The sequence below is a fragment of the Canis aureus genome, chromosome X (assembly GCF_053574225.1).
Source record: "Canis aureus isolate CA01 chromosome X, VMU_Caureus_v.1.0, whole genome shotgun sequence".
Lineage (NCBI taxonomy): Eukaryota > Metazoa > Chordata > Mammalia > Carnivora > Canidae > Canis > Canis aureus.
This window is the reverse complement of record NC_135649.1, coordinates 114,015,910-114,037,907: the sequence shown is the minus strand read 5'-3', so window position 1 is coordinate 114,037,907 and position 21,998 is coordinate 114,015,910. Positions and strand designations below refer to the sequence as shown.

Sequence of the window (21,998 nt, the reverse complement as noted above, 5' to 3'; positions counted from 1 at the left end):
ACTATTTTATATCAGAAAAGTTTGATGAATCTTGGGGCCTCCATCACAGTGGGATCCTTTCCAGGCTCAGAACCACTATTCCTGAAAGTGGTATGAATCATGTGCATGCAAGCTTCTTGATTTTTGTATATATACATGCACCCATAGTATGTTTTTTTTTTATTTTTATTTTTTTTAGAACAAAGAATGATCCAGCCTCAAATGGCAACAGTGCGGAGACTGAGAAGCCCCGCCCTTCCCTCACTTTCACGCTCATGCATGCCTCCGGCAGCACACAGGCTGCGATTACCATCATTGCACACCTGTCTGCCTGTGCTCCTAGAAGGCAAGTTCCCTGAGGGAAGAGACTATGGCTTAGGTAACTGGAACGGAAAGGGCTCAAAAATTTGCTGAATAAATCCATGAACAAATCATGGGTCCCTCCCAGATGTCAAAAAGCCAGAGTATCCATTTGAACAGCTGACTGGGAAACATCTCTCTGCATTTGGAAGAAGTCTCATACCCAGGACTTCCACTGGCACTCTGGCAATTTTTAAAGGCAGGAAATACATGTCGGCATTTTCTGAGTCTTTACCATGTGGCCAGCACTGTATTTCACAGGCACTAACTCAAATGTGGTCTTCACAAGGGCCTCCCGCGGGGGCATCATGAACACCCACATGAGTGAGGAACTTTGCCTGCACCTGTGCTAACAAAGCCAGCAGGGCTCGGCCCAGCATGGTGGTTTCTCTGGGGAAAGGTAGGAGAGTCCTTTCTAAAGAGAACGTTTCACTCTCAAATGGCTAAGAAGCTGCTGCAATTACAGGCCTTGGTTTGTATTTGTGCCTGAGCCATACTTATTTTCTATTTCAGTGTAGGAGTTTCACAGAAACAAAACAAAACGAGAGCTACTAAGGATTTGAAATTTTAGTCATGTGTCACCTCGGGGGAAGTTAATTCTGATTTTTGTCGGCAATACCCAAGCACAAATCGCAACTCCAGGAATGCAATAAGAGCTTGGAAAAATAAGCACCTGGGGCTGATGAAAGTAATGCATTTGTTTCAGGGCAGGGGCTGAAACGTGGAGCTAAGTGTTCTTCAGGAGAAACATGTCAATACTAAATCTTTTCACCAACCTTTGATGGATGTGCTAATCTTCTCAGGTCAACATGGGCTCACCCTGGCAACACTGTAATAACTTATTTAAAAGGCAGCTGGCTTTTCTATAAATGGACTGTTCCATCAATTTTTAGATTTTCATCCTCAGAAATGTATTCTCTTCTCAAAGCTACATTCGCCATACGTAGTAAGAGCTCAGTTATACCTTTCCTACAACAGAGGAGGTGAGCAGGTTTGGGAATTATTGTTCTTTGCTCTCAATTCTGTGTGACATTCAAGCCCTGTAGAGATAATGGGATAACAAGAAAAATGTCAGACGGTTATTCTTATTCCATGAGAGCAGTGGGTTCGCAAACTACTGCCCCTGGGCCAAATCTGCCCCGAGGCCCATTTTCATTCATAAAGTTTTGTTGGAACACACTCATATCCATTCGTTTACTTTTTTTTTTCTTTTTTTTTAAAACCATTCGTTTACTTACCATCCATAGCTGCTTTCAGGCTGCCAGGGCAGAACAGAGTAGTCGCAACAAAGGCCGTGTGGCCTGCAAAGCTGAAAATGTTACCTCTCTGGTCCTTTATAGAACATGCATGCTGACCTCTGCCTCGGAGAGAAGTGGTGTTTGTCCCACTGGATCATTTTCAGTGGGGGCTAAAGGAGTTCGAGCAGTAGAGGACATCTGACTCATTTAAGGCATGTCCGTTGGAGTTTAGTTGGATTAAAGACAAGAAAATAGAAAAAGGCAAAACACCAGGCAGTATCTCTAAATGGGGACTTTAATAACTGAACAGTATTATTGTCTTCATCAAGCATAGTATGTATGAAATCATTTTAGGTCAAAGGAAAATCTTTCAGTGTTGGCAACAGTATGCGTCTTGCCGACTTCAAGCGGCCAACATATTACATCCAGCCCTGAGATCGGCCCCCTGGGACTTTGGTCAACATGCTTATTTCTCAGTATAAGAGAAATTTCCCTGAGAAAATGCACAGAAGGAGAGATTTAGTGAATCCGAAAGGAAGGGGGTGCTGGCTGGGTACCCTGCGGCCCGGGCTCAGAACTTGAGCGGAATGACCGGCCAGTACTTGGGCCGCTTCCTGTCGCAGTGCTTGTCGAAACTCAGCTGCACGGCGGCCTCCATGGCCTGGATCTTGGCAGCGCTGTCCCCATACAGGCGCTTCATCTCGGCCTGGCGGCGCTCGCCGGGCCTCTCGGTCGGGGGGTCCACCGAGCGGCGGCTGCTGTAGTACAGGTCGTGGTCGGCGTTCACGTAGTCTTTCAGGCGCTGGGCGTCCAGCTGCTGCTGCCGTCCTGAGAACGAAGCAACACGGGGGCGGGGGGCGGGGTGAGCCCGGGGATGCGGCCGCCAGCTGCGCCGCCAGGTCGGGCCCGGCTGTGCCTGCCGAGAGGCTCACTAGGGCCTCAGGCATCACCCGCACACCGTTGCCCGCGTGCCTAGGAGACGCACTGTTTGCCTAGCTGGGAGGCATACGCTGCCAGAAACGGCAAAAAGCTGCCGAGAAACAAGTTGCCCAGCACCCTCAAACCTCTGCACTGCGCCCCGAATACAGCTCTCTCTCTCATCTATGTGACCTGCCTCGAGCTGCCCAGCTGGAAGGGCTGGCGGGGAGCTCGCCTGTTCTCACACACTGTTCCAGGCCAGCAGGGCAACGAAATGGCTCCTGCAAAGTCCAGGGTTGCAAGAAGTAGTACTTCTGCGTACAAATGAGGTGCTGGGGGACAAAGCTCAGCCCCGTGTTAAAGGTATTGATTTTAGGTAATCTGGCAAAGAGCAAGTGCTGGTACTACAGAGTTGCAGCGATGAGCCCCGATCCTTCCACACAGCCAAAGCACAGAGCACACCAGGAAATGGAGTCAAATAATTTAACACTTGCGCAAGGCAACAGGGCCGAGCCAGGGCGATCCTGCCAGTGGAAGGAGGACTTGACTTCTAAGCTTCGACCTATGTTAACAGATCTGCAACAGTGCAGTGACTTCCTCACTGTGGGACTTGACTTTCCACTTCAGTTTTGTTTAGGCTAAATTTCAAGTGATAGAGTTACTTGATTTTAATCCTATTAATTTAAATAGATTTTTATAAAGCAAGAAATTCATTATATTATGTGAACAGAAATAACATAAACATATCAATGAAACAACGTTGTATAAGGTAAAATTTACCCAACTGACAGATTTTTGTAAGCAACTCTTTTGGGAAGAGAGAAATGGAGAGCAGAATGCACACATCTGTAGCTTTTATTGCTACGGAGAGAAATGCTACTGAATAAGGAGTGAAGATGGTTATAGGGAATAAAACAATGACATAAATCATTCTTTCCTTGTATCTTTTTTTTTTTAAAGCAGAAAGTTTAGAATAGAAGGGAACCCAGAAGTGAGCAGCAAGGCATGTCTGTGGCTAGGCAGTCACATCTGTAATTCCATTTTTCACACGTTATCACCTTGGGGTTGAGGGAAGGAGTTCTGGAAATTTGGGAACACTATAAATGTGGAAGGCCATTTCTGACTTAGCACATCTGCAGGTTATTTGTTTTGCAAGGAGGTCATCTATAGATATGCCAAATGATTGTCAAGCAAACAAGTGCAACGTAACCATTACCTTATCCCAGAAAGGAGATGTAACCAGCTTACTGTGAAATGCAGAAGTGATCCACAATAGTGGCGTAAGGTGCCAACAAAGGGGAGGTCAAGATGTTTTTCTTCCTCAGTCTTGGTCTTTTTGCCAAGTTTGAAACATGACGATGTGAGCTGTTTAGTTCTCACAGGTGTTGAGATTGTATACCCCCACCCTCCAAAGACGACTCTTCCGAAAGCGTGGCATTTCCACATTAGTCGGGGACCACAGGTTCCCTCTGCCACCTAAGGGAGACTTGGGTGCTTACCAATCCTTGGGCCCAGTAGAAACAATCCCTCGAGGGGGAGCTGCGGGGGCCCCAGAGCCTGTGCAGCTAGAGAACAGAGGTTCCCAGACCACAGTCCTTTTACTTTCACATTTGTCCCAAGACTATAATCAGCCTTACTGACAGATCTAGTGACACAACAGATGTTCAGCTTCCTGTCTAAATCTGAGTTTTTGCATTTACAAGTTTTAATAAACACTGGATCTGCGCTATCTTAGCAAGTGTTGTTCTCTGCCACCAGGATATGTGAATTTAACCTTATTTTTGCATCTTTTTCTTTTCTTTGTAATTTAACACGGTTCTGCTACTCTTCCAACCAAAACTATCTTACAGGTAGTAAATCAGTATAACAAGTCTACGTTGAAATGTTTCCTCCGATGGTTGACATGTGTAGATGAAACACTGTTAATACGAGCCAAGTGTAGCTGCCAGTCAACGTAGCCAGTGCAGCTCTACAAGTTCACACTTGGCACATGCTCATGGGTCACCATCACAGGGTTTTAGTTAATGAAGCTCATTCAGTATAAGAAAAACAGAATAAAAGGCACAGCCCTCTGCTCTTAATTCTCTTCTTGTCTCTCCCTCCTGCTCAGGTTTCCTTATGAAAATTTAAGGCTCAACCCTTGTCCCCTCCTTGCCTCACAAGAGGCTTAGAGCTTTCCCGGTTTCCAGCATGGTGGGTATTTATTTATTTTTTTAAATTTTATTTATTTGAGAGAGAGAGAGAGAGAGAGAGAGAGAGAGAGAGAGAGACCATGCAGGGGGAGGGAGAGGGAGAAGCGGACTTCCTGCTGATCAGAGAGCTCAACAACAAAGGGCTCAATCCCAGGATCTTGAGATCATGATGTGAGTGGAAGGCAGATGACACTTAACCAACTGAGCCACCTAGGCGCCCATAGCATGGTGGGTAGTTGCCCTAAAACAGAGACCTAAGGGGCGGTTAGACTGTTCCCTGCACTGACCGGCTAGCACCAGAACCCACCTGTGGAAGTCATGTATGGGGAAAGGGCACTGTCGCCTTCACCACCCCCCAGCCCCAGGAGGACACACGATGCCTGATACAAAGCAGGTGCTCAGGAAATGACTGCTGAGAGAAAGCTGGGACAGAGGCCATACATTATTTTTTGTAAACAGCTGTTTCTTACAGATGCTGTTGAAGAAAAATGATGACAATTCAGGGATAGAAACAAATGCTCAAATCTCAAAAGGTGATGGGCAGTGCTCCCTTAGCAAGAAAATATTCATCCTGTAGGTTCCATGGCAGAGAGGATGGGGGAGACGGGGGCACCAATGAGATGGGGTCTGATCTTGTTCTTTTACATCTGAGTCACTGTGCCTCTACTTACTTAAACAATTGAAAAAAGAAAGTCCTAAGGGTAGACTACAAATTTGAAAACCAGTCAGCTTAAAACCAAATGCCTTCACACTGGCTGGACACTGGAAGCTACCGCTAAGCACCTGAAAGTACTTTAGCTTATACTGACTTACGGGACCCAAGCAAACCTTAGAACAGAATATCCTCACTTGAAGGCATCACTTATTCTGTTTTCTTTTTATTGCTTCCTTCCTCAAGGAAAGAAAGGATTCTAAATCACTAGCAGTTTTTCTTCCCATCAAAACAAGGTGAGGGCTCAACCAGATGGAGAATCATCTGACTGAAGCAGAGAAGCAGAACATCATACTTCAGACATAACAGGTGCCTTGTCATGGAGAAGTTGGTCATTTTTTTTACTGAAAACAGATGTGGGACTCAATGTTACCCAGTGCTTTTTTTCCTCACAGCCTATTCAGTCATGGGAATTTGTCTTTTTTTTTTTTTTTTTTTTTTTAAGATTTTTATTTATTTATTCATGAGAGACACACAGAGAGAGAGAGAGAGAGGCAGAGACACAGGCAGAGGGAGAAGCAGGCTCCATGCAGGGAGCCCGATGTGGGACTCGATCCCGGGTCTCCAGGATCAAGGCAGGTGCTAAACCGCTGAGCCACCCAGGCTGCCCTGGGAATTTGTTTTAATACAAGTCAGAGTATCTTTTTAGATTCCAGCTTTAAAACAGGGCTGTAGTGGGTTGAATGGTGCCCCCTCCCCCCAATTCACATCTATATGGAACCTCAGAATATGACCTACTTTGGAAATAGGGTCTTTGCAGACGTAATTAAGGATCCAGATGGGATCATACTGGATTAGTGTAAACCCTAAACCCAACGAGTGTCCGTAGGACAGACAGAAAAGGACACAAAGACACACAGGAGGGAAAGCATGTAAACAAGAGGGCAGGATTGGAACTATGCTCCCATGGGCCAGTGAATACCAGGAGCCCCTCCCAGAACCTTTGGAGGGAATGGGTCCTGCTAACACCTTGATTTCAGACTTCTGGCTTCCAGAACTGTGAGAATAAATTTCTGTTGTTTGAGCCACCCAATTTATGGTCATTTGCTACAGCAGCCCTAGGAAACTAATATAATGGCTAATATGCATATAGGGTTAAAACAAGAAAACAGGGCAGCCCCTGTGGCCCAGCGGTTTAGCGCTGCCTTCAGCCTGGGGTGTGATCCTGGAGACCTGGGATCGAGTCCCACATCAGGCTCCCTGCATGGAGCCTGCTTCTCCCTCTGCCTGTGCTTCTGCCTCTCTCTCTCTCTCTCTGTGTCTGTCATGAATAAATAAATAAAATCTAAAAAAAAAAAAAAAAAGTAACAGTAATTTCTCCTATTAAGGAGAAATGCTACTGGATCCCATCTGGGTCAGGGTATGTAACCTTGATATTTTCCCCCTCAATCTATAAATGTACATGATGCTACTACCAAGGTGGACTTACAGTCTACAAAGGAGAACAAAATCATGAGAAGTGACTTGGGTTTTAGAAGACTTGACATAGCAATAAAACATTCATCCAGTATTCCACAGATAATTAGTGCAAAGGCAGAACATTTTGGAAGACAAAGCGCTAAGACAAATGAGTGTTGAAGAACGTTATTTTTCCTTGTTTTTCCAGGATTAGCATGTCTTTCTGACTGTATTCTCTATGTTGCCAGAATTAATGATTTTAGCACAACTGAGCAAAAGGACAGGCTTGATTTATATCACAAATGACTCATATCTGGCTCGTCAGCAACACCCCCAGAACACAGGTGCTTGCCAGCAGACCCGGAGCCATTTCTGATGGGTCTTCATCGTCACCTCACATCCCTCTCTGTGACAAATGAAGTCAGTGGATAATCACCAGTTTTGCTTTTAGTATACAAGTGCATTTCCCCTCCTCCCTTCCACTCTTCTACGGCCTCTTATATGCACCTTCCCACCGACTGGTTTTATGTGCTTTGAACATCTGAGCTAGACGAGACACACACACGATGGAACTGTGCTCAGCCAGTTAGCCGCCACGCTTTACTCCCATCGACTAGACCACAGCGGCTCCCTAAACTCGGGGCGGTACGCCTCACTGGGTCCTCCAGGTTTTCCATAGAGGGTGGAGTGAGGACAAACCGGATGGGGTTCCAGCTGACTGACAGAAGCTTCGGTAATGAAAACTCATCTAAACCTTCCAGTTCCAGTGGACACAGCATGACGGAGCAGATGTCTGCCATCAAATGTCTAGAAGCACACCTGGGCCCTGTGGTAAGAATAGCACTTTGAGTGCTAAGTGGGGAGTGGGCTTACCCCCTTTCTTTCCTGATCTCAACTGACCCTATCCCTCAAGGCCTTGAGCACACTTCATTTTCTACCACTACCCTGGTGGCTGAGTTCACTGGTTCTACCCATCACTGCAAAGTACCCGGGGACCATGCCATAGATGGCTCTGCTAGGTATCAGTTGTAATTTGATTTTGTCTCCTCTTCCCAACTGGGTTTAAGCTCTTTGTGAATATGTCTCTGTTTTAACCCCACTGTTACCCCCAAGACACAGGGGAAGCCTGAGACAAGAGTGGTGCTGTTTGTTTCGGAGGGCCGCCTTCTCCACTGGGAATGATAACTTTCACTCATTTCCCTTCTAAGTATTAGGACTATAACCTTGCAGTCTCAGTTGATGGTTATTTATGACTAAAACATGATACTTTTCTTAACCTAACAATAAACATTTTTCCTAAGAAATAATTGAAAACACAGCTGACCTTTAAAGACTCCACGATTATCTACTTTCCCATAAGTAATATTACCAGTGAAGTTTTGAATAACGGAAATATCTCATTAGGAAATGACATATAACATAATCAAAAGCATGTCTGTTCCCACTGCACAGAAGGAGTTCTTTATTTACCCTACTTAATTTTTTTATCATTAAAATATGTTAGAGATTATCTGGAAGAGCAGTAATCACAAACAAGAACATGCTGTCCAGTGTGAAGGATCTTATTCTAAGAAAATATAAGACTCAGATGATGATGAATTATATAACATATATACTCCCATGGAAGTGAATAATACTGAAAAATAAAATCAAATTTCTCTATGTTTCTCCCTGCTAATGAAACTTCATAAAATTCTATGTTCTCTAGATGATCCATATTCAAAGTTGGATTTGCCTTTATTGAGTAAGTAGCTTCTAGTGGTTCAAAGAGCAAAACAAAACATCTTTAACCAAGTATTCACACTGCTCAGGTCCTTAATTATTACTAAAATATATCCCAACTGTGTATATAACTTAACTTCCATGAACATTTCTAGTGAAGTAATGGATTGGAAAGCACCATGGGCATTCAAACTGCTTACATCTGAGTTCGTCCTTCATTACTGCTTGAAGGAACACGTATTCATCCTATACGCCACCAAAAGTGCTGGTGAAAAAAATAAGGCCCGTTGTTTTTGGGGGTGCAGGGTCAGGCCCTGGCAGCTTTTAAATCTTTAGCAGTCAGAGTAGACTCTGACATCACAGCATGTTCTCACCCTTGCCAGACAATCTCCACATCTCCCAAAGACCTGATCATATTTTTAGAGCAGACCACAGATAAAAGCATCGCAGAGACCCTATGACAAGCAGTTTTCAATTATGTTACAACTACACATTTACAAAGAACAAAGAAGCAGAAGCTCAATGTGTTTAGTGCTGTTATATTAGTAATATGGAAGTACATTCATTTTTTCCATGTATTTTAGTATATTGTTATCCCGAACAAGAATGGCCTTGAAACGGAATAAAAGTAGTCTTAATGACTACTTTGATGAAACTGTGTTAACAACTAAATTGGATCGACACCAAAACTTTGACTCTTTTGCTTTTTAAATATTCTAAGTCAATTTAAGAATTTGAAAAGTGGGGAGCAGAAATATGACTTTTTTTGAAGCACAGAACATTTTTAGTAAAATTATGCAGAATCTCAATGAAGCACTAATTAACCCAAACATTAGAGTAAAATCAGTATATGGTTAATCCACACTAAACGATGAGTTATTAGCAACTAACCATAACAACTAACATTTCTTGGGCACTAAATTCGTAGCAAGCATTGGTTCTCTAATTTATCTTTTATTATCTCATCGAATCTTCATAATTACCACTCCATTAATTAGGATCCCCATTTCAGCGGTGAGGTGGCTCAGGCACAGGCCAGTTAGGGTAGGTGACCCACAAGATAAGAACCTCTAGCTGAGAAGTAATGGAGGTGAGCGGGACCCTGTAACACGAAGTCTTCACACGGTCTTCTCCTTGGGTGCGTGTCTATCTCTGTGTGCAAATGTTTCGTTTTGTAAGGATACATACTGGGTCAGGACTTACCCTAAGGACCTCATCTTAACTGAAGTATCCCTGTAAAGACCCTATGTCCATATAAGCTCACACCCTGAGGTTGGGGGTTGGGGACAGGACTCCCAACAGATTTTTTTTTTTTTTTTAATTTATTTATGATAGTCACACAGAGAGAGAGAGAGAGAGAGGCAGAGACATAGGCAGAGGGAGAAGCAGGCTCCATGCACCAGGAGCCCGACGTGGGATTCGATCCTGGGTCTCCAGGATCGCGCCCCGGGCCAAAGGCAGGCGCTAAACCGCTGCGCCACCCAGGGATCCCCAGATTTTTTTTTTTTTAGGGAACACGATTCAGCTGACAGCAGTGATGATAATAACAGTGCAATCTGGAGCCTTGAAGTCACCTCAGCAGATTTGGGAATAATTAAAAAACAAAATATGAAGTTCATCAAGTTTATCAAGCATTCAAACCCTAACTTGCTTTGTAAAATGTCCTACATAAGCAAAGCAAGTTTAGCACTTTATGAGATATTTGAAAACCTCTGAATTAAGGCTCACAATTAATACTGAAACACTTCACTCATTCATTCAAAACAATATTAAGGGATCCCTGGGTGGCGCAGTGGTTTGGCGCCTGCCTTTGGCCCAGGGTGCGATCCGGGAGACCCGGGATCGAATCCCACGTCAGGCTCCCGGTGCATGGAGCCTGCTTCTCCCTCTGCCTGTGTCTCTGCCTCTCTCTCTCTGTGTGACTATCATAAATAAATAAAAATTAAAAAACAAAACAAAACAAAACAATATTAAGTGCCAGGTACAACTTAGCAGGTAATTTCTATGACTTTTTTTTTTTTTTTTTGAACTTACTTAGAATCCTTCCTGACCAAGGTAAGAGGAAGAACGGGAATGGCTCTTAGCCATATCTGTAACTTAACTGCTGATATTGCAAAGACACCCTCAGTCACTTTATTTTCATTATCTTTGTATCTATTTTTTATTGGATGACCATATATCAAATTAATTTTAAATTAGTAGATAATTCAAAATGGCCTTTTGGATGACTGGGGTTTGTTTTCATCCTTAATTAGAATTACTATCATAGAAGTATCAATCTCTGGTTGGAAAAACACGTTTTTCTACCCTCTGGTAAGGACAACAGAAAGAAACCCCACATCCATCATATTTTCTTTTTCAAAAGCTGTAAAAAACGGCATTCCAACCAAATGTGGACATGCCTGAACATGTCCTCTCCCTCATCATTGTCTACTTTTAAGATACCAAAGGGCATGATACTGTATACAAAGCCCACTGCTCAGTTCCTGGTACCTACTGGGGATTGATAAGCCCCTCATCAGGAAAACACAGATCAATCAAAGATGGAATCAAAACTTGCCCAACCTCAGACTTCTATGTTTCTGTTTTTTTCTGTTTGTTTCTATTTATTAAAAAATTCTAAGTAAAATATCATATAATTAGAAGTCACTAAAAGCAACATTGAAACTAGATCCTGGTGATAATAAGGGAACAGTGTATCTGTTTGAGACACTTCAAATGTAAACGGTCTGGTGACTTTTCATAGTAAGGAGAGCACAATAAGCAGTTCTAGTTCTTTGTGGCAACTTGGTAAGAAATTAAAAAGAGACAATTCCTTCTTTGCCACGGAACAGAGAAAAGCATTATCACACTTCTCTGACTCTAATAGCTGACTGCTTCCACGTGGGATCCAACCAGAAGGTTTGAGTCCTAGACTGTTTAGGTTCACAGTGACCTCTGCTCTGGACAGCGTTTCATAATTAAAACCTGGTAGCTCTCTGGCACCAGGGAGGTCTCAGCACTCTGTGCCAATGAGGCGGCAGCAGTATTTTAAAAACCTGGCAGTCTCAGGGCCAAACCCAATCCTGAAGCTTGCGCTAGAAGAAGCAGCACGGGGGTTGGGAGTCAGGTTGACCCAATTTGAATCCCAACAGCTAGTGATTAGTTGTATACCTGGAATAAGTGAATGAACCTTCTGCAGGGTCGCCTGCACTGTCTGTGAATGGGGTAGAATACGCTCGAAGGGCTGGTGTGTAGATGAGGGAACACAGGCGCAGGCCCGCACCCCATGTGCCCGAGGGTCTGACACCCGGGAGACGGCAGAGGTGCCCCTGGGACATGCTGTGTCCTAGGGCTAGAGAAAGTCCTGTATTAGAATGCCTCTGGAAACTCAGACAGCGGGGGTGTGGCTGGATGGGGAAGAGTAGGAAGGTATAAGATAACTAGAGGATAGAAGACAGTGCCAAAGGCAGGGCAAGGAAAGGAAGTGTGTGGGGGAGGGGCACGCACTTACGTCGCTCTTCCCGGTGCCTCTCGGTCTGGGCGAAGTACTGGCGCAGCTCCTCTGTGATCACCATGTTGCTCAGGTCGCACTCCACACCCCCATCCGACTCAGACCCTGCCTCCTCCTCTGCGTGTTTCGTCTTGCGGGCTGGTGGATGCTGCCGGGACCTTCTAGAATGCGAAGAACCGCAGTGCGAGTCCGTGGAAGCCAGGAGATGGTCACGAGAGGGCCGAGGAGATTTGGCCTGGTTAGGGTATGAGCTTCCGGGAAGGGCCGCAGGAGGGAAGGGCCACGGACAACTGAAATAAGATTCTATGGCCTTCCTATAGGCACCATGGTGGCTTTGCATCCAGGCCATCGCCTGATGGTAATGTTGCCAGTATCTTGCATAGACTGGATGAGAAAACCAAGGGTCGGTGGCTTTCCATGATGCCGCCTACAGAATAAAGGGAGGTGGAGGCTACATACCATATAGTTCTTTCTCAAGAGAACCTTCCAACGTTTAACCAAGTAAACATGTATCTACCGAGTATCTACTAAATACCTACTCTACATTAGGACACTACTGCTGGGCTAAAGAGGACACAGGACACGTCCACACCCACAACACACACCAACTACGTGTGCATGAGGCACACACAGAACAATTAGTCTGAGGTTATGGCCAGGATAAAGTGGGAACAGAGGCTAATATTTACCATTTTTACATAAGATACGGGCAGAGATACAATGTCAACCATCTCAGCCCTCTCTACCCATGATAACCAAGCAATTTGTTCTAAGAACCACATGGACTAATGTTCTCTATTGCTCCGTCACTGCCCCCTAAACATCTGCTCACTCCTCAGTGCCTGGACAAAAGCTGTCTAGCAACTTTCCCAATGGTGCCTTTACTTTCAGCCTTTGGATGAATTGTTTCTTTGGTCTTCTCCATCATGGAATGAGAATACCAAGACTCTCAAGACTAAAATTTACCTTTTTCTCTTATGAGTTAAAAAAAAAAAAGTCTTACCTTTGCTGCCATCTCTGACTGTGGAAGTACAAATGGGCACTGAAACTAGGAAAGAACCACAGTGCAAACATGTGGTCAGTACACGTGTGTGATATCTGTGGCTATTTCATGGTTTACAAGCGGCTCCTCAGAGATGGGCTTCCCAGTACCATGCCTGATCTCCACGCTACATACACTATAGGGCCCTGGCACCGGGGGTACGACCTTGTGTGCTGAAAACGAGGGATCCCCTTAAATAGGATTCTGTGGTTCAAAAGACACTGCATTTTTCCAATATTTGTTAACCTATTCAAAGTAAAGACTGGAAAGAACCATACTAGTTAATATGTATATAAAAATATTAATATAGAACATGAACTAAAAATCTACAACTATTACTTTATTTACTAATCCTTAACTCATGCCGATGCCAATTTAAATTAACCCTAGATGGCCCCACGGCTTGAATAGAGTATGTCTTGCCAGCTCATTGGAAACTATTACTGGGTCTTGCCTGCCAGATTTGGGACTTGGAGAAGCGTCTCCAAATGAGATCTCTCTCCAGCCTGGGTTGTGCCTTGGGCTTTAAGCCCCCAGACAAGCCTTGTTTTGGTTTTGATTGTAATTTGCATCTCTCAGCCAGCCTATGACACCACATACTCCCTGCCTAACCACTCTGCATCTCTGTAGAAGAAACTTCCATGAAGACTCTCCACCAAGTGCCCGCATAGAATGCCTTTGCCCAACAACCTTGCTCAGCCAGGATTTACTCCTTTTGCCCCCACCTACCTGCTTGTGATGGTATTGATATAGCAGAAGATACCTAAAGTTTAATCTGCAGCTGTACCTTTTATGAACCATTTAAAATAATTTGATTTCCCCCCTTCCTGTTCAGGAGTTCAGAGCTACTAAAATGCCAGCGAACATCAGAATGTACTTAAAAAAAAAAAAAAAAGGTAAAATATCCTGGTATGTCTGGCTGGCTCAGTTGGTAGAGCATGCAACTTTTGATCTCAGGGTCATTGTGAGTTCAGGTTCCACATTGGGTGTAGAGATTACTTTAAATAAAAACAAAAAGCAGGGATGCCTGGGTGGCTCAGAGGTTGGGCGCCTGCCTTTGGCCCAGGGCGTGAGCCCGGAGACCCGAGATCGAGTCCCATATCAGGCTCCCTGCATGGGGCCTGCTTCTCCCTCCGCCTGTGTCTCTGCCTCTCTCTGTCTCTCATGAATGAATAAAATCTTTAAAATAAAAAGCAGAAGAAAACCAAAAGTACTATCCTAGAATGGATGAGAATTTAAGCATCTGTTAGATGAAACTACTAACACAATGTGATGCTGAGCAAACAGCTACTTGGGTTTTGAAACTCTGGGAAATCAGATGCTGAAGGAGGCCTGTTTCTCCTCCTTCATTTAATTAGAGGGTAGAATTTAAAATTCTCTAAGAACTTGCTTATTTTGTAATCTCTATCAGATGTTTTGCTATGGTTAATGTGGAAAATTGAGATGTTAAATTGACCACATCTTTTTAAGATTTAGCCTGAAGAGAACTATTCACTTTCTTTTTTAAATATAATAAGCTTTCAAATAGGCTATTTCTAAGAGGGTTGACATGATCTTCTGTAAATTTATCTTAAACACAGCCCACACTTCCTGTTCACTGTTCTAAGTTCAGGAATACACACACATGTAGTGAATGTAAACTGGAAAAAAGCTAACCAAGCCAGTGAAGATATAAGTGTAAAGTTCACATTACTCTAAAACTATAATTTAAAGGTTTAAAATGTGAGCAATTATCTGAAAACCTGGCTAAGTGCCTATGTGCTTTACAAGCTACTGAAGAAATAGAAAAGTCAATACAATTAAGGGGTTAACCACCCAGAGAAGTAACACTAACACAAATGAAATTACAGTAGAAATCAGTACATATTTGAGTGCTGAACTGTAAGGTGCAGCCTGTAAGTGGCTAATTCATTCCAGCCCGGTTTCATATTGGTATCACTGAAATCTGAATAATTTTCTGAGAGCCTGCAGCACATAATGCCATTAAAGTGAACTACATGTGTGTCTTAATCAAATTTGTTTTACAGATTAACAAGTAGCACAGGAATTAAATTTGAAAAGTCTGGGAGGCATCTACGTGTCTTCTGGAAATTAAGAGTTTTGAATCCAGACTTCTATGCCTCATAAAACATACTTAGAACCAGGATCAACGTAAATATTAATTATCCTGAACTGGGAAGTCTGGATTCAGCCTCAAATATGCCATAAACATTATTGTAATTGAACACTACTGCAGACCTTGTTTTTATTTATAGTTGGGAAAATCCAGCCTGGCTTTAAAAGCAATAGTACAGTTATTCTGAAAATGTACAAGATGGCTTATGAGAGGTTCCACTTTACCGAGATAGAAATGTAGGCATGTGCTATCAAGTAGACAACTGTTTAAGAGGCTCCAGTGTAATTCATCACGTTCACCAGGCTGCTCGAATGTCAATGACTGTGATTAAAAGGGGGCAGGGAGAACTAATTTGAGGAGAGGCTACTTATTTATGCCTTTGATTCGACAAATACTTTGCTAGAAGGGCTGCCACGTTATATTGTCTCAGAGATCACACAAGGCACGCTCTGAGCGCTTCTGCAAGGAGGAAGTGAGGACAGTGGGCTGAGGTGGCTGAAGGAAGCCAATTCCAGGAGCACAAGCAGCTCGGATTCAGCCCGGTGTACCAGCACCCTAAGCAGCAGACCAACTAGTCGGCTAAGGTACTAGACTCTTTCAAGACCCAGGCCGTGGGATCTCTGGGTGGCGCAGCGGTTTGGCGCCTGCCTTTGGCCCAGGGCGCGATCCTGGAGACCCGGGATCGAATCCCACATCGGGCTCCCGGTGCATGGAGCCTGCTTCTCCATCTGCCTATGTCTCTGCCTCTCTCTCTGTGACTATCATACATATAAAAAAAAAAAAGATTCAGGCCGTGAAGGAAAGCCGAATTTATCTTAATGATGGAATACAGGCATCTTGGACATCGATTTTATTTTGATAGTGCTTTCTGGTTTTGGCCATTGGGACACTTCTAATCAAATCTGCTGCCATCCTTCGGCAAGTTTAGAGTCCTGGAGCTGTGTGTCGCATATGCTCACTCATCCCGGCTTTATTATTCTCCTTCCTCAAATTCCAAAACCTATGTATCACATTCTTTTACATCTTGAGTACTTTAAGATTCTTCAATTCCTACAGATATTCAATTAAAAGTAGTTCCTGAGAATGAATGACAAATGAAGTAAACTCTCAGAAACAAAATAAAGGTCTAGAAAAACATCTAAAGGAGTAGTAGCTTGCATGCAGCTTTATAACTATTGGCTTGCACTTTCCAGCACTACTCTTGGTATTTTATGCCAGCAAATTCTTTCTATAAAGGGTCAAATAGTAAACATTTTGGGTTCGTGGGCCACATACAGTCTCTGTCACACATTCTTCTTCTTCTCCTTTTTTTAAAAATTAAAAACAACCCTTTGGCAATATAAACACCATTCTTCGCTCCCAGGCAGTACAAAAAACAAGCTGTGGGCCATCCTTTGCCAGCCCCTGTTTCATGTGAATACGTTATTCAGTTGTATAGACTCTGCTCTCAGTACGCAGAGTGCCCTCATTGTTGCTCATTCTCCACTTGGCAAGCCGTGGAGGAACTCTGTGATTCTCACTCATCTCGTAAATTAGGCTTGGAATAAGATGAGTGGAAGCAAGACAACTGTGATGATGACCAACCAACAATCTTGGTGACCAGTTCCTAATATCTGGGATAAAAGAATCGTCTCCACGACTAAATAAGGAAATGGAACCATTTCTTAAAGATCTACATAGGTATTTAAAGACTTAATTAAAAAACAAAACAAAACAAAACAAAAACCCCAACTCCTGCAATCAACTGGGCTTAGAATGCACAAGTACTGCCATGATTTCTGATGGAGACCCTACTAGCTGCCATGGGCTGGACAGCAACCCACCAAGGATGGGAAGCAGGAGAGTTCCCGGCTCTTCCCCGGAAGAAGGAATACATATCCTTTCTTGCTAAGTGCATCAGTGAGTTCCTAAGGGAAAACAAAAACCTCCTCTAAGAATCGGTCCTGTTAACTTTTTCAAAGCGGCTACTCTTTCCACACAGAGAACTTAAGGACCTAAAAAAACGCCTGGGTTTCTGAAAAGCCAACATGAAACTAATTCTAGACATTAAAACACTTTCAGCCACCAGTTCAAAGAAAAGCAAGCTTATGATTGCAGCAGATTTAGATGCCTTTCAATGGTCCTTAATTTTATCTTTCATTCGTCACCTCTTTGGGAGTATCTCCTACTCTTTTATGGCACACGTCTTCATGGACTGAACAGCAGCTTTTCTCCTAATGGGATGGTGGAGCTGAAAGAAAAGAGAATGGCAATGTCAGGGCAGGCTGGGATCCACAGTACCAGCAAACCAGCAGCCCTCCCCAGTGAGCACAATGGCATAATAGTCACTACCCAGCTGAGCCCAGGCGAGTACAGAGACCGAATTCATTGTCTGTCCTCAACCACCAGAGAAGGAAGGAAAAAAACAGCGCTGAGGTCATTCATGAAACACTGCCGAGGCCTGGGGCCCACAGGCAAGGCAGTGCCCTGAGTCTTACACCATGTATTTTCCCATATAGCCTTTCTTAAAGAATACACTTATTCTTCAATTAATCTGCTTATCCTGGAGATGTATGTTTACTTACTTTGGAGATTTTTTTTAAAAAAGATTTTATGTATTTATTCATGAGAGACATAGAGAGAGAGAGAGAGAGAGAGGGGCAGAGACACAGGCAAAGGGAAAAGCACGCTCTCCACCGAGCAGAGAGCCTAATGCGGACTCGACCCCCAGAACCCTGGGATCATGACCTGAGCCAAAGGCAGACACTAAACCACTGAGCCACCCAGGTGCCCCGGGGATGTATTTTTAAATGCATAAATATACATGAAGACTAACAGACAAGAGCTTTGTCGTTTTCAATGGAAGAAATTCAACTATTTCCATCGAGTCATTAAAAAATTCCACAAATAAGTAATGTGGTTTTGTTGAGAGGTTGTGACATCATACATATTCTTTTTATTGTGTGTCTATATTCCTATAAATACAGGATCTTGGTGTGTCATCACAATCAATAAATAAAAACACAAATTCCCCTCAAACAATAATGCATAGTCTGCAACTGGATTTTTCTATCTAGCCTCTTCTTCCAGTAGAATTCTGAATATTAAATACATGAAAATTCACCTGCTTTGAATTTTGCATAGAAACACATTAGAAATCAATCATTAAGTTATGCTGGCTAAAGTCTCTAATGTCAAACCTTTCTCTTTTTTTTTTAAGATTTTATTTATTTATTCATAGAGACACACACACACAGAAAGAGGCAGAGACACAGGCAGAGGGAGAAGCAGGCTCCATGCAGGGAGCCCGACGTGGGACTCGATCCCAGGTCTCCAGGATCATGCCCCGGGCTAAAGGCCGCACTAAACCGCTGAGCCACCTGGGCTGCCCACGTCAAACCTTTCTGATAAGATTCCTGGTTGATTTGGTTCTCTTAATCAACCAGATAATTCGGAGGATCTAATTTAGGCTTTCGGTATATGTTTTAGGGTAGAAGGGGGTCTGCTGGAGATTGCTCAAAATAAATGAAGATACAACGAGAAATGGAAATTCCATAAACTGAGTCATGTGTGGTTCTAATGAATTTCCATATATGTACTAATAACCCTATCAAGATGTCTTTCAATAATATATACACCGGTAGGAACTTCCTCAACTAAGATAATAATAAAAGGAGGTTTTCTGACAGCATTGCTTCCTGCCCACCACCACCAGCTGCCTGATGGGAGTTTCAACTGGCTTAATACCCTCATGGGCTCCCTCCTGTGGCTTACCATGGTCCCTGCTGGGTAATGTGGTCAACAAAGATGGCTCAAGAATGCCTTCTACCCTCATGAATCCAAGTTCTATCTTCCGGCCAGACACAGGCCTCCCACAAGGGCACATGCTACCAAGTTCAGAGACCAAGTTCTGTAGTGTCGAGAACAACCATCGTTAAAACTAATGGGCGAGGGAGCCAAAAGTCTTATTTCCTTTTCATTCCTTCAATCCCAAACCTGTTTACTCTCTTCGGATATTGCTGTTAGAAGTAATGCCACAAAGGAAGGTGTGGCATGGGGAAGGGGAAAGACGGAAAGGATGTAGTTAAGCACTGTTCTTTAAAAAAAACAAGACAAGACATGGGGCACCTGGGTGGCTCAGTGGTTGAGCGTCTGCCTTTGGCTCAGGGCGTGATCCCGGGGTCCTGGGATCGAGTCCTGCATCGGGCTCCCTGAAGCGAGCCTGCTTCTCTCTCTGTCTCTCATGAATGGATAAATAAAAATGTAAACAAAACAAAACAAAACCCACAACCTGGCACTGTTTATCAGCAGGGTGATAGATTTTTGAGTGGATTTATTTGCAAGTTCATGAAATCCCTATGGGGCCAAAGTCAAAATCTTAAGTGAAATAGGAGGCCACTGAAAAACAAAGTGACCCTCCGACTCATGAGCACAACAGGCAATGGGATAGTTGAAAACTGGGATAACCAGTAAGGATGTAACAGTAACAGAACTCAGAGGACAAAACAGTAAATTCATTTCACTGCAAGTGTATCCTTCACAAAGCAAACCTAGTGTGACTGTAAGGGACCAAGGGTTGAACAAGCAGGTTATGCAAGTTCGGAGCCTACCAGCAAAAGGCACGACTCATTTAAAATGGTTAAAACCACCAGTAGGTTTCAGGAGCTTTATTTCAAGTCTATAAAGACATACATGGTAATTCCATTTAATCAGTGTCTTTTCTGAATTTATACGGGAATTAGTACATCCCACTCATTTAATCAATTACATATAGGCATGGATTTTGAAATCTGTTTCTTTTATATTTCCTATTTTCCTTCCAGCATAAGTACCATAGGTATATTTTCCTGCCTTTGCATGCTGGTGAGATTGTTTTTTCCTTATAACAGTGTCTCCTTCTCCTTCTGCCTTTCCTAAATAAACTGAGTAGCTAGTCACTCAAGTAACCATAAAGGTCCCAATCTTTTCCAAAAGCAGATGTTTAAATACATAAAATTTTTTAAAAGTTTTTTCAATTCATCTGATCTTTGACCAACCAGTTACAGTCTTTTTTTACTTGTCCAACTGTTATATGGCTGAATTTCCTATTGGGAGAGAAGAGGTCCAAGAGTCATATACACCTAGTTTGAAATCTCTCCAGCCTCCACTCGGCCTTAATTGTTCAATTTTCCCCAATCCTTCTCATCTGACTTCACCCTTAATGCTGGATCTTAAAAACCAAAATAATCTTTCACCATGTGCAAAACAGTTTTAGAATGAACGTTTCTCTCTGGAGCTTTATATACTTTCCCAGCACAGCAATGAACATAGAGGAGATCTGTACACCCTACCGTGAACTTGCCTTCAGTTATACATATCCCGAGTCACTAACCAACGATCTTTAAAAATACATGGTATCTGTTGGCATTACCATCCCAAAGGAGCTGTTATAAGCTCTATTTATAGGTTGTATTTGTAAAGGTTATCTCCACCCCACAATTCATGGAAACCCTGAGAGTAAAAAGACCCAGAAGTGTTATTAATCTTTGGTCTAGACTTTCGAGTAATGTTGTTCTGACTTAAGGTGCAAAACCCTAGGAATACAGAACCTAGCCTATGAAACAACTTAAAAAAAAAAATCATTCCTGAAAAAGGTAAAACTGTTCAGAATCGTGTGATCTGTACTAAGAAACTCCCAGGATTTCAGAACTAAAAGGCACTTAGTTGGTCCCTGGTTCAACTGCACTTAAATACTTAGAAAAGTAGGCGAAGGCCTTCTCCACCCCCACGTGTAAGGCGCATAAAAGACCAGAGGTGCCAAATGTTGTCTAGGTAACTTCCACCGGAATGCTTTTGGCCTCCCACAGAGGTCAAAGTGTAAGGGAAAGAGAAAACCCTAAGTTTTGAGCAGACGGGTCAATCAATATTCCGGACATCCTTGCAAGGATGAGGCTGCTCTGGGTGATGTTCTGTTCAGATACTGGGCTGTAGGGCCAAAGTCCGAGTTCACTTTCCAGACTTGGCTTAACACAGTGTTACTCGGCACCTCAGAATCCCGGGGGCGGGGGGGGGGGGGGGGGGAGTTTAATAGGAATAGGGATGCCTGGCCCCACTTCTAGAAATTCGAATTTAAGTGGTCCGGGATGGAGACCCGGGCATGACAATTCTTAAAAGTCATCCAGTGATTTCCTAAGCGCTGCAGCTGAGAGTCTCTGGAACCAGTGTCCAGGCGCCATTAACCAGCAAGGATTTAAGAATCTCACGGGCCCCGCGGGATGACGTTACGACCCGTGACAGGCAAGCCCTCCGCTCTCCCGGTAGCAGCGGAAGCCAGGCTCCGGGGCCTGCAGGCTCCTCCCTCACTCCCCCAAGGAAACCCAGCCGTCCCCGGAGTCACCTCGTGGGCTCGTAGCTCGCGGATCTCGGACGGTGGGCGAGCAGGGGCCTACTTCCTGTGAGGAGCTAGCACGGGCGCGGGCGGGAGGGGCTGTTGCCCGGGAGACCAGAAATGCGGTTCCGGCGCGGATCACGTGGCGCGCGCGCCGGAAGTCCCGCGCGCGCCGCCGCGTCCGCGCTGCGTTCTGCGCCATGTGGGAAAGTGTCGCGAGATCCGGTTCCGCCTCCCGGGGCGGAGCGTGGGGAACGGCTGGAGACGGGCGGGGAGGCAGGGGCGGGGCTCCCGCGGCGCGCCGCCGCCTCTCGCACCTGTGGGTCCGCGGACGCGCGTGGCGCGGCGGGAAGACGACGGTCGTTTCGGCGTCGCCCTCGTCCCCCGCGCCAGTTCCTTGACCCTCGGCTTTTGGCCCTTCTCTCGGCGCTCTCATCTTCCCTCTCGTCTTTACTTAGCCTCTCCTGTTTTTTTGTAATTTT

The 21,998-nt window shown here is 44.1% G+C and overlaps 1 protein-coding gene across 4 annotated transcripts; it reads right to left on the bottom strand.

The window, feature by feature from the left end:
• Nucleotides 1-1,854: 1,854 nt before the first annotated feature.
• Nucleotides 1,855-21,684, bottom strand: GEMIN8 (gem nuclear organelle associated protein 8). 4 transcript variants are annotated; one of them, XM_077889803.1, is made up of 5 exons: nt 21,526-21,684; nt 17,318-17,400; nt 13,016-13,060; nt 12,013-12,439; nt 1,855-2,405 (listed from the first exon to the last, which is right to left on the bottom strand). In XM_077889803.1, the coding sequence occupies exons 3-5, from the start codon at nt 13,025-13,027 to the stop codon at nt 2,149-2,151; spliced, it is 696 nt and encodes a 231-aa protein (XP_077745929.1). In that variant the 5' UTR covers nt 13,028-13,060; nt 17,318-17,400; nt 21,526-21,684; the 3' UTR covers nt 1,855-2,148. The 4 variants fall into 4 exon arrangements, with proteins under 4 accessions (XP_077745929.1, XP_077745930.1, XP_077745931.1 ...); XM_077889804.1 differs by lacking the exon at nt 21,526-21,684 and adding an exon at nt 18,924-19,062; XM_077889805.1 differs by lacking the exon at nt 13,016-13,060.
• Between the last annotated feature and the right edge of the window lie 314 nt (nt 21,685-21,998).

Bases quoted from the DNA above. Each gene is read 5' to 3' on its own strand.
- GEMIN8 (XM_077889803.1), bottom strand. The intron at 2,406-12,012 runs GTAAGTGCGTGC...CTTCGTTCTCAG, and splicing joins GAGGCACCGGGAAGAGCGAC to GACGGCAGCAGCAGCTGGAC.